The 14607-nt window shown below is 43.3% G+C and overlaps 1 protein-coding gene across 7 annotated transcripts in view; it reads right to left on the reverse strand.

Annotated features, from left to right (window-relative positions):
• Window positions 1–525: 525 nt before the first annotated feature.
• The window catches only part of WDR7 (WD repeat domain 7), a 145823-nt gene continuing 131741 nt past the window's right edge, over window positions 526–14607 (reverse strand). For all 7 annotated transcript variants that reach the window (XM_075021897.1, XM_075021898.1, XM_075021899.1 and 4 more), the window contains 3 exons: window positions 3813–3917; window positions 905–1109; window positions 526–735 (listed from right to left, as the gene is read on the reverse strand). In XM_075021897.1, the coding sequence (XP_074877998.1) occupies window positions 906–1109; window positions 3813–3917 (309 nt within the window). In that variant the 3' untranslated portion in view covers window positions 526–735; window position 905. The remainder of the gene's footprint in view (window positions 736–904; window positions 1110–3812; window positions 3918–14607) is intronic.

Below are 14607 nucleotides of genomic sequence, written 5' to 3' on the forward strand. Positions count from 1 at the left end.
AGCCGTGGCTGTGACACAAGCGCAGGGTGGCACGGCGTGGTGCAGTCTCACTGCCCTGCACATCTCGGCACAAATGGGAGCGGCTTTAGGAAGAAAAAGCTTTTTGTCTTTTTTTTTTTTAAAATAAATACCTGCATTGGTAGCAAAAACCACCTTTATATATAAATACTCCTTTTTTCAAGTTTGCTATTCCATCTTAAAGAGATTTTTTTTTAATTTATTTACATGTGGACTATTATTCTTTCTTCCAGACTACAGGAAACAGTGACTGGGCACAGCAGCACTTCCAATTCTCTTGAAAACTGAGACTTTGCATGAGGAAACATCCCCTTCAGATCAGAACACAGGCCATCCACCCCCCGAAACTACTCAACCCCCTCCCCATCTCGAGGCAACGAGCCCCTCATTAAGAAAGCCAAGTGCCTAGCTCTGAGATGCATCAGCCACCATCATTCAGTGGTCACTAGGAGAAAGTATATGTAAACAATGAGCCTTTTTGGTAAACACTGAGATTCTGCAAGAGTCTCCGAAGGAAAAACGTGTTTAATGAGGGCTGCTGCATTAACTCAATATCCAGCGAGGAAGGGGCTGGGTTCAGCCCGGCTGCAAAGCCTGGTTTGATTCCTGCCGCTGCAGATCTGGCCGAGGAGCGCCGTCACAGTGTTACTGATCCCCCGCTTCTGCTGCGCCACGCAAGGAGCACGTTCCCCAGCACCGTCGCCTTCCTCCTCCCGGCTGCAAGGAAAAACCAGCCGGCGTCAGCGCAGCCGCCCCGCAGAGCCGGGCAGGAGCCCACCGGCGGTCTGCAGGCACTGGCGTGGGCAACCCGTGTGAGGAGCACAGAGACAGGGAGAATTACGAGGAACTTCGAAAAAGAAATGGATTTCTAGCGCGGGGGATTTACCCTAGACCATAAAGCGATGCTCCTTGCCGTCGTGAGCCATGAGGATGACGTTTCGGTTGGAGGTCCAGATGAGCCGTGCCAGCCTGAGGGCGTTGTGAGAGCCCGGCGAGGCCGGCTGGACGGGGGGGACCTGGTAGGTTTTGATGCAGCGGAGCTGGGGCGCAGAGTTCAGCATGCCGATGCTCCCCAGGAGAGAGGTGTTCATCTGCAAAGACACCCACGGGTGACCCACCCTGCCTGCAGCTTCTGGGGCTGGGTCACCACCCGCAACGCGCACCCGGACCTCCTCCCAGACATCGATATCTCTGCGACCCCTGGGACCAGTGCTGTCTCAAAGCAGGCTTAATCAAAATTTCATTAGACTGGGGCCAAGCAATGCCGTTTACTGGAAGGGTAGCTGAGCGTTTAGGTGGCGTGCTGGGTGGTCTGGATGGTGGTTAATGACCACGACACACAACTGTGCACAATGGAGGACCTGCTGAACTCAGTGGGCATACCCTACTGCGCTCCTTGCGGGGAATTTATAAAGGCATGCTAAGCATAAGCATACACAATCAGAATTTAAGGAAAAACCATGAAATATTAATAAGATTATATTTATGCTAGAATATTATTTATGAAAATCATAAAAAAACTAAAGCAGAATAGATGCAGACTAAAGAGCAGTCATCATGATAGGTACGAACAGACAAAACCCACCAACAAGAGCTTTTTTATTGTCTGGTAGATGAAGAGGCCATTCAGAAGAGATCTGTTGAGTTACACTCTTTGGAAAGCAGGCCAATTATTGCTGATGCATCGTCTCGCTCCACATTTTTAAAAATGATTCTCTGATCTAACTCACCGAGATACACAAAATCCTACGCTTTCTGAAATGCTGCTTTACTCTCAAAAACCTTTCTATCCGCATGCATCGCAACCCTAGGATTTCCATCAGCAGGCGGCCGGCCGGCTGCATCCCTGAGACGTGCCCCGTGAAACCTTGGCAAATCCTGGGACATTTAAGGCGCGTTATTGCTGATGCCACGTCCTGAATTCTGATCAGTACAAAGTACAAGCCATTACTTTTTCCTGGCTCTTCTCGGCAGCAGAGCGGTGTCAGAGGGTGTAAATCATGGCATCTCTAGCAGGGAGCATGCAAGCACCACTGACATTTTCACAATTTAAATCATCTTGAGTAATAACCCTTTTAAGATGACTAATGTTACTGATTTTCCTGCATTAATAATAGTGCCAAATAGAACACAGAAGGGAAAAATCACTAGTGCACGAGGTCACATTTTAAAACTAAATGTGTAGGTATATTTAACTCTTTGTGTAAAAGCCACTTTAATGTGAACGTTTATACACCTGGACGAGTGTGGCAGATCACAACTTAAAACTTGTGCCTGACTCTTCTTTCCCTGCCAATTCTAAAAGATCTAGACCGACTGCTTTCCAGATTTTCCCCAAGCACTTAAATTGAATAAATGTAACTGATGGATGAAGATTCTTGCTGTTCTCATTTACTGTTTCAGAAAGCACACAATATAACGATGGATAATAATTTAGGAATTTTTTAATGGCACCTGTAGAACTACTGAATGACAGAAAACTGGGCAAGTATGTTAAAGAATGTAACTGGTACTTATGGGCATACTGAGTTCTGTTCTATAGTCTGATTACTGTAAGACTCCATGATTTTGATAGCACACATTGGTCAATCAGATCAGTTGCTGCCAAATAAAGTATATTTTAAGTCTAACGCCATTTGAAAGAAGAAAAAAAATCCTGCTTGGGGAATGTAGGCAGCAGCCTACAACCAACACAAAATATTCATACTAATGTGAGATTACAAAGAAAAGGATTGCTCGTATGTTAAAGGAAATAAACCTCTAGATACATCACAAAATGGTGGCCTCTCAGTTTCTCCTTGTGTTCCAGACCCTCTTTATATCGTTTATATCTCAGCTTTCCTGCTTTCAGTACCATTAGGGAAACAGAAGACAGCTCCACACTGTGTGGCACAGCCCAGCACAGGGGTCCCTGATGCTGCCACCACACAAGGGCTTGGAGCGGAGCTGGGCACAGGGGCACCGGCACCACGGTACTGGGAACCAGTGTTTGACCTGAGAGTTTTGCATCAAGCTTAAAAAAAAAAAAAAAAAAATAGGAGGCATGTTCCTGAAGCTTACTCTCTGTTGGAATTGATGGGCTTGCAGGAATTGGAGAAGAAAACTTCCTACTGGTAGGAAGGGGACAGGTACCAGGGAGAAGCCGCTGCCCTGGCCTGTGCAGAACTAGCCAGGGGTCTCCTACATGGCTCTACATTTTATCCAGTTGATATCTTAGGTATGTGAAGTTGAACTATTACAACAGTATCGTACTCAAAATATCAAACATGAAAGTTTATCATTTGAGAATGTGCTCTGATTGCCCAGAAGTGACGTACGGATGTGTATGCAAACAGCCCCATCCCTCACCCATGGATACCTGCAAGAAGTGCTTAAATAGAAATAATGACAGGAAAAATCCCCTGCATTACAGGGTCACCACTACTCAAAGCTGTCTTCACAAGCCTGCAGGGATGGTGAAGGAAGAGTTGTGCAGCAGAGAGGCGCAGGGGACCGGGGGACCGAGCTCAGGCCAGCAGCCGACCCTGCCCTGCCCGCACGGGTGCCTGAAGGCAGAGGAGCACGCTCGCTTCGGGGTAAGATGGGGGGGTAGGATGGGAGGGCAGCGTGGGGCTGGCTGGTGAGTGACAAAACTCTGTGCTGAGATTTCAGCTTCTGCCCTAACTTCTGGGACTCGCCTGTTGTCAGCATTTCCTTATGTATTACACCATTATGGAACAATGTTAAAAGAAAGTCTCAAACGTGAGTTTACTAACCACGTGCACGCAGACAGACGGACGGTAACGCATCCTTACCTGCCAGAAGGAGAGGTGGCTGTCGGAATTGGAGTACGTGGCGAGGTACCGGCCGTCAGGGGCAAAAGCCACCGCAGTTATCGGTCCTTTATGGCCATGGATAGTCTGGCAAGAGGGAGAGAGAACAGGAACATAGAAGATTAACTACCCATCATCACGACGTTGCTGAACAGACTTTTAAGTAAACACAAATGCACATGTACGTGAACTTCTACAAAACTTTTTTGGAAAACTGAGGGAGACCATTACCAGCAGTAAAAATTAATACTATGTGGAAATGCCTCTTCATATTCACCTGCATTTTCCGTTATTCTAGCACTCATTTTCTGACTGTCATTGTGTTAATCGGCAAATACCCCTGAGGAGCAAAGAAAAGCTCTTCTGCAGAGGTTGGTTCCCGTCGGTCGGGGAGGACAGGAGGGCGGCACGTGCTGCTCCCGTGCAACCGAAGGAATGGCATGAAATGTAACTCCTGCTGTCACACGCAGGGACTTGTGCTCAGCACAGAGCATGCCCTTTCCTCAGGGCATTTAATGCCTCCAGACAACCCAAACCATGGAAGTACACCACTGAAATGTCCTTCTTACCAGGTGGGACTTAAGCACGTACCGCTCAGTATTAAATATCATGACAATTTCTTCTAAGTGTTCTCATAGCTGCTTAGCTAATAAAACAGAATTAAATCATCATATGAACACATTCCCTGCCAAATCCGGTTTTTAAACCAAAGTAATTTGTCAGGTATATGAACATAAATGCGTCTTTAACGGGAATTTTTTTAAAAAATGTAATACTTAATGCTCCCCAAAGGAGGTTGTAAATTGGATGTCTAGGAGCCTCCAGGTGGCTAAGCAGCAGGCAAGGAATGGTAAGAAGCACAACTTGGCCGCCCCCCCCCCTTTATAAACAGTCTTTGCAGAAATGTCACCCCGTTCAGAGTGCTAAACTTTTTCAGTGGGGTCCCTGGCCCCAGCGCGAGAGGCCGGGAGCAGAGCTGGGCAGCAGGCATGGCTGCACCCCCAGTTGCTCCAGCACCCGCTTCCCCCACGGTGGTTAAAGTTACTGCACTCGTGCCACTGCTCCTTCGGCAGGACAGCCATAGCGTAACTCTACGCAGGAACAGTAACAAGAAGACCACAAACTCCGTTCCAATGGCACAGGAACGTAATCGCTTTTTTGTAAAAACCTCCCCAAGAGGCAGATGATGGGCTGCAGAATTACATCCACCCGCAGCCAGACCTGTTCATCCTTTACAGCTGCACCTCTGTGTGCACTGACAACCGTTGCACTCTCTACCCCAACAAACAACAGAAATATTTGCATTGCAATGTAAAGGGTCTAGGTATGCTTACACAAAACATATCCCAAACACGGGGAGTGGACTGACAAAGCAGACACAGCTGCCCCCTCACAGCACTGTGCCTGGCCACCGAGCGAAGGCATCCTTTATGCCCAGTTTTGCTTCAACTAGAAGCATGCAATTAAAATCCTTTGAACTACTGCCATAATAAATGTAATTAAAAGTTCAAAAAAAAAAAAGTTCACCTTTTATTGTAGGTGAAGCATAAGGGATTTTTTTCAGAAATAGTACACCTGGAAGGTACCTAGTATTTTCTCAGATTAGAACTTCAACTATTATGTGAAACACATACTTTTCACGGCAGCGCATCATAGATGCATAGACGTGCACCACACATTTGTGATGCACATCTTTTGCCATCAAAAAGTTTTCCAAGGCCAAGTAATGGACTCCTAGCTCCAGACAATCTTCGACAACATGTAATGTTACAGACCCCGCTACCGTCGCTCCCTTACAGCACACCCTTCTGCACAGCGTTACGGCAGCGACGGGTCCTCGCAGGCAAGGCAGGAGATCGGCACTCCACGCTCCACCCGGCTGTGCTGCCAGTCGCTGGTGTCAGCTCAGCAAGTCGCACGTCCTGCCGCTCACACACCACACCTACAGCTGCAGCCTCACCAGCATTAAATCATTGTTTCTTACAATATCCAACAATATAAACACGTATGTTGGAAACCGCATGAAAAATTACTCACTTATTCCATGGTCAGAGTCACCGTTAAGATCTTATTTACTCATTACCTGAGGTTACTGTTCAACAGCTGCAAAACACGCGGATGCTTTACAAGAGACAGACTCATTTGTGCTATGTCTTCTCTAACGCTTTGAAGATCTTAAAAGGGACAAAGCCAGGTAGCTCACCTACCCTCCCACCTTATAACCCAGCGGTACAAAACCTGAGAGCCCCTCTCGTAGCTGGTACCCCCGCTCCGGTCAGCACCAAGGCCTGGTTTCTCCCACCCACTCCCCAGGGACCCTGCCTGAGGATGGGGAGAGCACCGGCCAGTGCCGGGGCTGGTATCGGAAGCGCACAAAGTATTTCTTTGAAAATCAACAATAGCAGCTCTTTTCTGCATTAAGAGGCTCTGTGCCAACTTTAAATTGGCAGGGCTTAACTGTGCGAAAAAAGACTTTGTAATATTTATTGAGTAAAATGAGGCTGCAAAAATGAAAGTACTGCTCCTGTACCCATCACTGGGACATTAAAAGATGAAGACCTTCTCAGAATGGTACACTGCATTTTAAAAGTTAGCCTTATATATTAAGAAACCATTAATATATTCGTTTTGTGTTTATCATGTAAAAGGTGAGTCAACTCCAATAGAACCCCCAACCTATGTCTTTAATGTAATCACCACAGCTTAGGACAAAAGTTTGAAAGGGCAATTAATTAGATGATCCAATGTTTAGACCCATCAAACTCTTTAGCGCTTAACAAGCAAGTAATACTTGTCAATAAAATATGTTTTGGTAATACAAAGGTAGAAAATCAATAGTACTTGCACACTTGTTGCTCTTTTTACTACTGAAAATGTGTTCCAATAAGTACAATCCTTAAGGGAATTAATCTGCTTTGTTATTTAAAGGAAGTGCTTCTCTAATTGATGCTAATCCTTTCAAGCCAAGATTTATTTTTTGGTGCGCTATCTAAACTTGTGCTTTGCAATGCTCATCTTGTGTTTCCGAGGCCAATGAGTAAGCGTAACAAAAACAAATTATTGCTGCTCATTCAAAATATTCTGCTTGCACCCATACATTTGGTGCTTAGACTCCCCTGGCTGGCACCGCTTTGCTGCAGTGCTGAACGCTGCATTAATGGATTACAGCACTAATGCTTCAGCGGAGAACGCATGCCAAACACACGCTCTTTGGGATTGCTTTCAAGTTACTATGTGCAGTTTTTCAGCTCCAAAGCAGTTATATTGGCACATGATGAAAAGTATGCAAAAATCTGCACAATACTGGTTTGGAAAGAGGCTTCATTCTGAACGGCAGAGACGGTGGGACAAAGTGCAGCTGTTTGCAGCTTCCCTCTGCCCAAGCAATTGTTTTTTAATGGAAGGATGCTCCTGGGAGACTATTTGACTTCTGCACCTGCCACTGTCGTTGTCCTGTAACACATGATATACTGAAGCTATGACAACCTAATTCTAAGTCCAATATTTGGTAAACTCTGCACTGAACTGCAATATTCTGTTAAAGGTGACATAAAAAATAAACACTGTATCACTGCAGCAATTTTATTTTCATAAATATACTGAAATGCATACTTTAAATTGATAAAGTAACTTATGTACTCCTATAGAGACACACTAATATTTTATCACCTTTATTATTTGATATTTATCTCCCCAATCTCTAGGGGTACCTTAACTAAAGGCAAACAAAAAATTCACTTACTAAGAAAGCAGCACGCCTAACGCATCCCCAGAAGCACTGCCTTTCCAGTACCCATCGTGTGAAAGACGTACAAAAGCAGAGGTTTGCCACAGCTGACCCATACCCTTAACATGATGCGCTTGCTTTTAGCTTGGAGCAGTAGGAAAATACCAGCTCCAACTTTTGCGTGGGATACAAATAATCTCTGGGCAAGGGATGGTTTTTTGAAAATTAAGGAGGCGGCAATTCTGTAAGTCCTTCATGGATCAGTGAGGAATCCCTGGCAATGACTTCACGGGCAATTTCAGCAGCCAAGCTGGGGCAATCTGCCACAGCAACTGCCTAGAAGTGTTCTTAGACATAAATGAAACATGATACAAGAACGTAAGTAAATCACAAACATAAAACTCATTATGCTAAAGGCAAAGCAAACAACAGTCAGTTAACAACTGAAATGTTAAGCTGAAAATCATTGGTGTTGATGGCGCTACTGAAAAATGTACCTCTCCCTCTACTTCCCCCTCCCAACTAAATAAAAATAATACAAGTTTAGAATAGATCTTAATAAATAAAGCTAGGTCTGACAGATCAGTCATTCCTAGAGGATTTTTTTTTTTAATTGCATAACAAATAACAACCAGAAATGAGCCAACAAGAAAAAAAAGAGGTTAGTAGTGCTTTACTGACACGCATATATCTCTCTGAGGCTGCCTGGCAGTGGCATACACCGAGTGATTCCACATCACAGAAACAAAAGTTTTCTTTTCTTCTTTTTTGTTTTTTAAATTAAAAATTAGAAGTTGGATTTTAATGCTAACGTAGGATGCAAAACCCTGCAGAACATATACAGAGCCCAAACTGTGGGGAGGAATAAATATCGGCCTTTGAGATAATGAGAAAAATGGCAGACCTATGAAGTGAATATATAAAAATAAGTACTTACGATGACTGCTGCAAAGGTAAACAGAAGCCCCTGCAGTGCCTGCTCGGCTGCTCTCACTTCAGTCACGGGGAGATTAACAGCACCTTTGCGAGGGTGCGATGTGCTATGCCCAGGACCCATTTTTCTTTTTTCAGAGATTGTGAATCTTATCTTTGTTTGCAGCAGCACTCCTTCCTGGGCTCCTGCATATCTGTCTTCTTTTGCTACACAGGTCTTCACATCATACTTTCATGTGACAAATTTACTTATTTCAGAATATATGCAGTTAAGATCGGTACCTGCAATGGAGGGGGTACCAGGGATTTTCAACAGATGGTAAGAAGTCCCCATTTGCCACTACGCTCCTGACCTTCTGCTTCCAGCGGCAGTTGCTCTAGCTGTGCCTCTTGAATATTAACCTGCAGTTGAAAGGGTTCTGGATCTACAGCCCTGGCTCTCCAGGAGCTGACAAGCACGGGAGTACTACAGCAAGCATGGAAACCAGCACGGACCCTACCCACAGAGGGTCAAAGTTGGTATTTAAACACAGTGGACATCATCTACTCACGCGCCACCAACACAAGTAGGATTTATGTAACTTTTTACTATGTTTTAATTCTGTTTCTATAGAAATATGATGGATTCTCAATAACATGAAACTTAGAACTCCTATGCTTAAAAGTCTTGAATAATATAAAGTAAGTATACTCATGTTCGTGTTTAAAGAAGAAGAAAACACACTTATTTACAGCTGTCCTCGCTGGATGAGCCTGCCAAGCGAAGTCTTTCCCTCATGCTGAGCACCTCCCTAGCCAAGGCCAGGCACCCCCCAGCCACCGCGCTGGCCCCAGCCCACAGCAGGCAGGGGCAGGGCATCCTCAGCCTTTGGTTTTTATGAAAACAAAGTTCTATAAAACTAAACGGCTTCACCTGAAAAGATATCTAAAATATGATCTCATTTTTCGTACCAATAGTAAGTTCTTTCAAGATGGCCCTTCAGAGGTTTTTATGAACACTTTAAAAAATAACTCCCCACTTTCCAAGCAATTTAGTGGAAATATCTAAAATACTATTAACTTAAAACAGTTTCAGTATCTTTAATAATTTAATTTCCGTGTTAGTTCCAGGAATACTAACAACTGCAGTAAAAATTTCAGGATGGTACTGAGAAAAAAGAGTATATTTGCATCTTTAAATTAATTTTCTTCCTGTCCTTTAAGTGGCTTCTCAATAATATCAAGATAAAATCAAAGTGCATGTATTACATTTTTTAACTTAATAAAATATATAACTTAATTTTTAACCTTACAGTAATACAGTTTTGCATCAGCCAATACAATTACTCAGTATTCAAATGTGCCGTGCATGATCTGACAGGCAGCATTCAATGGGAGCAGAAAGTGCCCTTGAACGGCCGTGTATAAAAATACATTTATCACCCGACTGGCAGGCCGGCTGTCAGTCAATATATGCCTCTCATTTGTTAGGAGGTTCTCCTGCTGTGAGTCCCTCATTACAATTTGCTTTTACTTCCTGGGCAAATGACAACCAGAAAATGAGGCAGCTTCTTTCTCGACTGAACTTAATCCAGAAAAAATTAGATGACAGCTGCAGCCACCCAAGTGTTACAGGATGGTTTAAAACCGTCCCCAAATTGTACGGCTCCAGCCCCAAACCACTTTTTGATGCTGCACAGAAGAGCTGAGAACTGGCCTTCTCTTTCCCGAAACCATCACTGTAATAAAAGCGTGCACTTGGATCTCCAAAAACCAACTCAGCCTGCCTTTCAAACACCCCCATGTTCACAAAAAATTGATGTATGCTCTTGCTTTAAGAAGGTACTTGTCAGTTCAAAATTTTCACGGGGACCATGAAGATCCATCAATTAATTGCCCCAAACTTATAAAGCAGCCACCTCATAATATCAGCAGTGATTTTTTCCTCTGTGAAACTAATGCCGCTGCACTTTAAATAAAGGTTCATAATACTGTAATGTAACCTCAGAATACCTACATAAGTATGTTAGACAACTTGGTATTGTTACTGAAATCCATATTTTCTTGACACTGACCACTTTGAAAGAGGTTTCAACAGCTCATAGGCTAAGATTTATGGTTTAACATCTAGGAAAATAATTTAATATATAAATTCTGAGTATGATTAGGATATTCTTAAATCACTGTTAAAAGGGGTATAATAATAATTGCAAGCAGTTTGTGTAAAAAAACCCCAACCAACCAACCAACCAAAAACACCAAAAAAACCCCCCAAAACCGAAGTATAGATAAGAATCTAGACAAGGGTTCATACTGGACAAATACCAGGGCTCTGGATTTGCACACGCTTGCTGCTGGGAAGCCCTATAAAAGCTTTAGATCTTGCACCACAAATCCCTCAAGGCTGATATTCAACGGTAGTGAGGAAGTTTGGGCTGATACCCCAGTGCCAGAGAGCACTTTACAGGGAGAAGACACATTGAATGCTCTCCAAAAAATCCCAACATGGACCAGATTTACCACTTATTACATGGACTTCATCTAACCAACCATCAAAATGCAAATCACATCCTTAATGAGAACAGCTGTATAAATTGTTAGAAAGACAAAATAAAACCAAAATAAATGACAGCAATCCAAGCAGCATGGTGTACGGCTGATCAGAGGTTGCATCGCAGCGGAGCACCGTGAGGAAGGAGGCAAGGGTAGGAGCGCAAGAAACTTTTTAAAACATTAATCTAATGGGTCTCCAATTCTAAGGGCAACAAAGGGAGTTCATTTAATGACTACCTGAAGGCCTTAGGGAAAAATACTTACTCTTTTTAATAGCAGAAGGAAGGCAGGCTGTGGAGGCTACCGGTACCCCCACCCCAGTACAAAACCCACAGCAGCACTGTCCCTGCACCCCACACCACTCCTGCCATGGCATGGCAAGCGCTCCAAGCAAAACCCAGTCAAATCCGTTATTCAGCCACGGGAGAACACACAACCCATGGACAAGAACTGAGAAGAACGATGGATTCTGGCTACACGATTCAGGCGTGATTTGCAATTTTAAAAAGTGAGAGTAAAAGTAAGTATTATTAAAACAGATTTCAGGAGCAGATAGGATAGGTGACATTATTTTCCTAGCAAACACGTAAGTTTGATACAATTCATCAGCGACCTGTACTGAAACAGTCGAGTTCATAGAACAGTCATTTTTAAACATAAGAAACTTAGGTAAAGAACGAAATTGTCACCTAGATAACCCTGTATGGCTTAGAGCACCAGAGAGTGATGAGAGAGGGAATGTGCTCTCTTATAGACACTGTTTGTCAAAACCTACTGAAAGAAAAAGCTATCGAAAATTCTAACTAGACTAAGAATGAAATGCTGCCCTACAGTGAGTTAACAGGAGATGGGAATACATGGAGCATCCCCTCTTCCTATGTAGTTACTTACTGTTAGGGAAATACTGCTTAATAATAAGAGTTAAACCAATCAAAATCTGCTTTTCACCTGCCTACATATGCTGACTTCTATTTGATAGCTGATAATCGGAGTACATAGCGGCTGGAGCAGGAAGCATTTCCAACCTCTAAAGCTCCTCCGGTGACGAGCTAGATGTGGTCACAGCAATCCCAGTTCTTCTCCTTTCCTATTCGACCAACCGTCATGAGATCTGCAGCCAGGCACAACGTTCCCGTAAGTTTCCCACTCCTTCCAGCCAAAGTGCATTTTGCTAAGGTATCCTTTGGCTAAAATTCATTCTAATCTGTGTCAGCATAGATGAAACCATGAGAGCTATGGGATTTTTGGCACAGTGAGAAGCACTTGTCCTCAAACATTCTGTTAAGATGCAGCTCTTCCCTTTCAGCTCCAGCTTTACCCACCCAAGTTTTAAAGAAAACTAGTTACAACGGTGTCACAGTCATAGCTGGAGCACCAGAGTATTTTTAACCTTTGAATTCAGAGCCTTCAATGCACTTGCAAAACACACAAATCCATAATTCCCAAGTGACCCAAGACTTTAAAGAAAAGCGTTCAGCAACTCCGACGGAGTAGGAAAAGCTAACGAGATCAGTGCTTCCCACCAGGATGGTGGGGTTTGGGGACTTAATTATCCTTCTAGAAGTGTCTTCTGCCCTGCGGACTCTGGGAAAGCAACTCTGCTGTCACTTTTGAAGCTAGTCTTCTGATTCTCACCGCTTCTTGCTCTAATTTTCTAATCAGCACCAGCTGTATTTCCAGGTCTTTAGCAGCACCTGGGCAAACTGTCACATGCTGCAGTGCTCCCTGACACTGCTTGCTCTTTCCACAGTTACCACTTGTGTCCTCTTCCAAGGGTCACAAGCATCAGCATCAAGATTATCAAAACAAGTGGAAACTCGGAAATCACCGTCCTCAATTTTAAAATTTTTGGAGAAGATTTTCTTACAAGACTAAGTCTTTCTTACAAGTAGTTTGTGTATGATGGTTTACGCTTAGCGATGCAATATTGTTGCATTTGAAAAACACAGCAGCTTTCGGAATTTTTTTTTTAAATAATTTATGCTGCTTTTGAGGCCCACCTTACTCAACTGGGAACACTGAGACCTCCATGTGCAAATATGCACATCCAGTGATCTCCACCAGGACACTGTGCCACCTTCTTGTCACCGCAAGCAGCGCTAGACAGGAACACCAGAACTGCAGTGCGTAATGACTAGTCCTCCTTGCACCACATCCCAGTCTACTGTGAAAAAAGTCCTCCACCTAACAAGAGTTTCACTTTTCTACCATCAAAAAAGCATATATTTTTATATTATTCAGATCATGGACATTACTACATTCCTCAATATTTTGCAATTAAAACATCACTAAACAGCGGTTGGGATGGGTGGAGAGGAAGAGGTGAAGTCCTCTGGGCCCTACATTCAAAATGCACCTGGGTGTTCAGAAACACTGTGAATAGTATCAGGGCCACTTAGTTCACACAACTGCTCTAAATTTCAGGAAAATACATTCATGATAAGAGTAATAATACCTGGAGCATTATATGCCATTGTACAGCTATAAAACCTTAAAACAAGTTAGTGCTCAATAATTACTCAACAATTGACAAAGTATAAGAGAAGCTATGTTCACAAATCTTTCTGGTTATGAGTTATTAAATATGTTAGGGATACAGATTTTCTTTGCTTGGTGTTAATTGTTTCAATTCCTTCTGATATGCACTTCTATATCTGGATTAAAAGCTTTAGTTTCATCGCAGATTCCTAAGTCCCTCTCTCTCCACAGCTGAAAAGCCATTTTGCAGCCACTTCAGCAGTGCTGGGACTGAATCACAAGCAGGTGTCCCCATGCCTCCGGGAGAAATGCAGCCCCGGCAGCACAGTTCTCCTTTGGATTCAGGAGGTCTCACTGAGACCCTGCTCCATCACCATTCCAGCCCTTCCCTGTGCTCAGACACCTATCGGTCTTGCACTTACGGATGCGACAAGCAAAGCAGAAAGCAGTTGGGCACAAAGCCCGAGTTCAGGACTGTGTTTTTCCCTAACGGAGAACAAACCCCCGAAAGCAAAAATGCATTCACAAAGGTCATGTCTAGATTGGAGAAATAGGTCAGTTAAAAAAATGGGTTAGCAACATGATTCTAAACAGTTCTGTACAGCTACAGAGAGAGAGTCATGTTTAAATATGTGCTTGTTGGCCATGGGCAACCCTAAAGGGAGAAACCCAGATTTGACCCTCACCATTTAATGCATATTAGTGCTCTGTTTATACTTAAAATATGGAATATAAATTAAATGTGATTTTGCAAGTTATGAATTGGGAGTTAACATTAGACTTAAATCTTGTTTTTAAAAGGTATTTGCATACACTCTTGTTTCAGCCTTTCTTTAACGGAAGTGATAGTCTTTTAAGAAAAAGGACAATAGTTCTTACACACAGAGGTTACTGACAACAATTTATCTGGCTATACACTGCCAAATCTGCATGGGGTAATCTAGGGATTCTCTCTTTAACAAAAATAGCATTTCTGAGAAATTATTTCCTATGAAAGTTATAAGAACAATTGAAAAAAAAAAAAAATCCTTATTCCCCTTCCCAGCTGGATGGTTCCCTGGACAGCTCCAGAAAACTGCTTTAGCAGCATCTGAAGAAAAAAGCTTT

Source organism: Buteo buteo, chromosome Z (genome assembly GCF_964188355.1).
Source record: "Buteo buteo chromosome Z, bButBut1.hap1.1, whole genome shotgun sequence".
NCBI classification, from domain to species: Eukaryota; Metazoa; Chordata; class Aves; order Accipitriformes; family Accipitridae; genus Buteo; species Buteo buteo.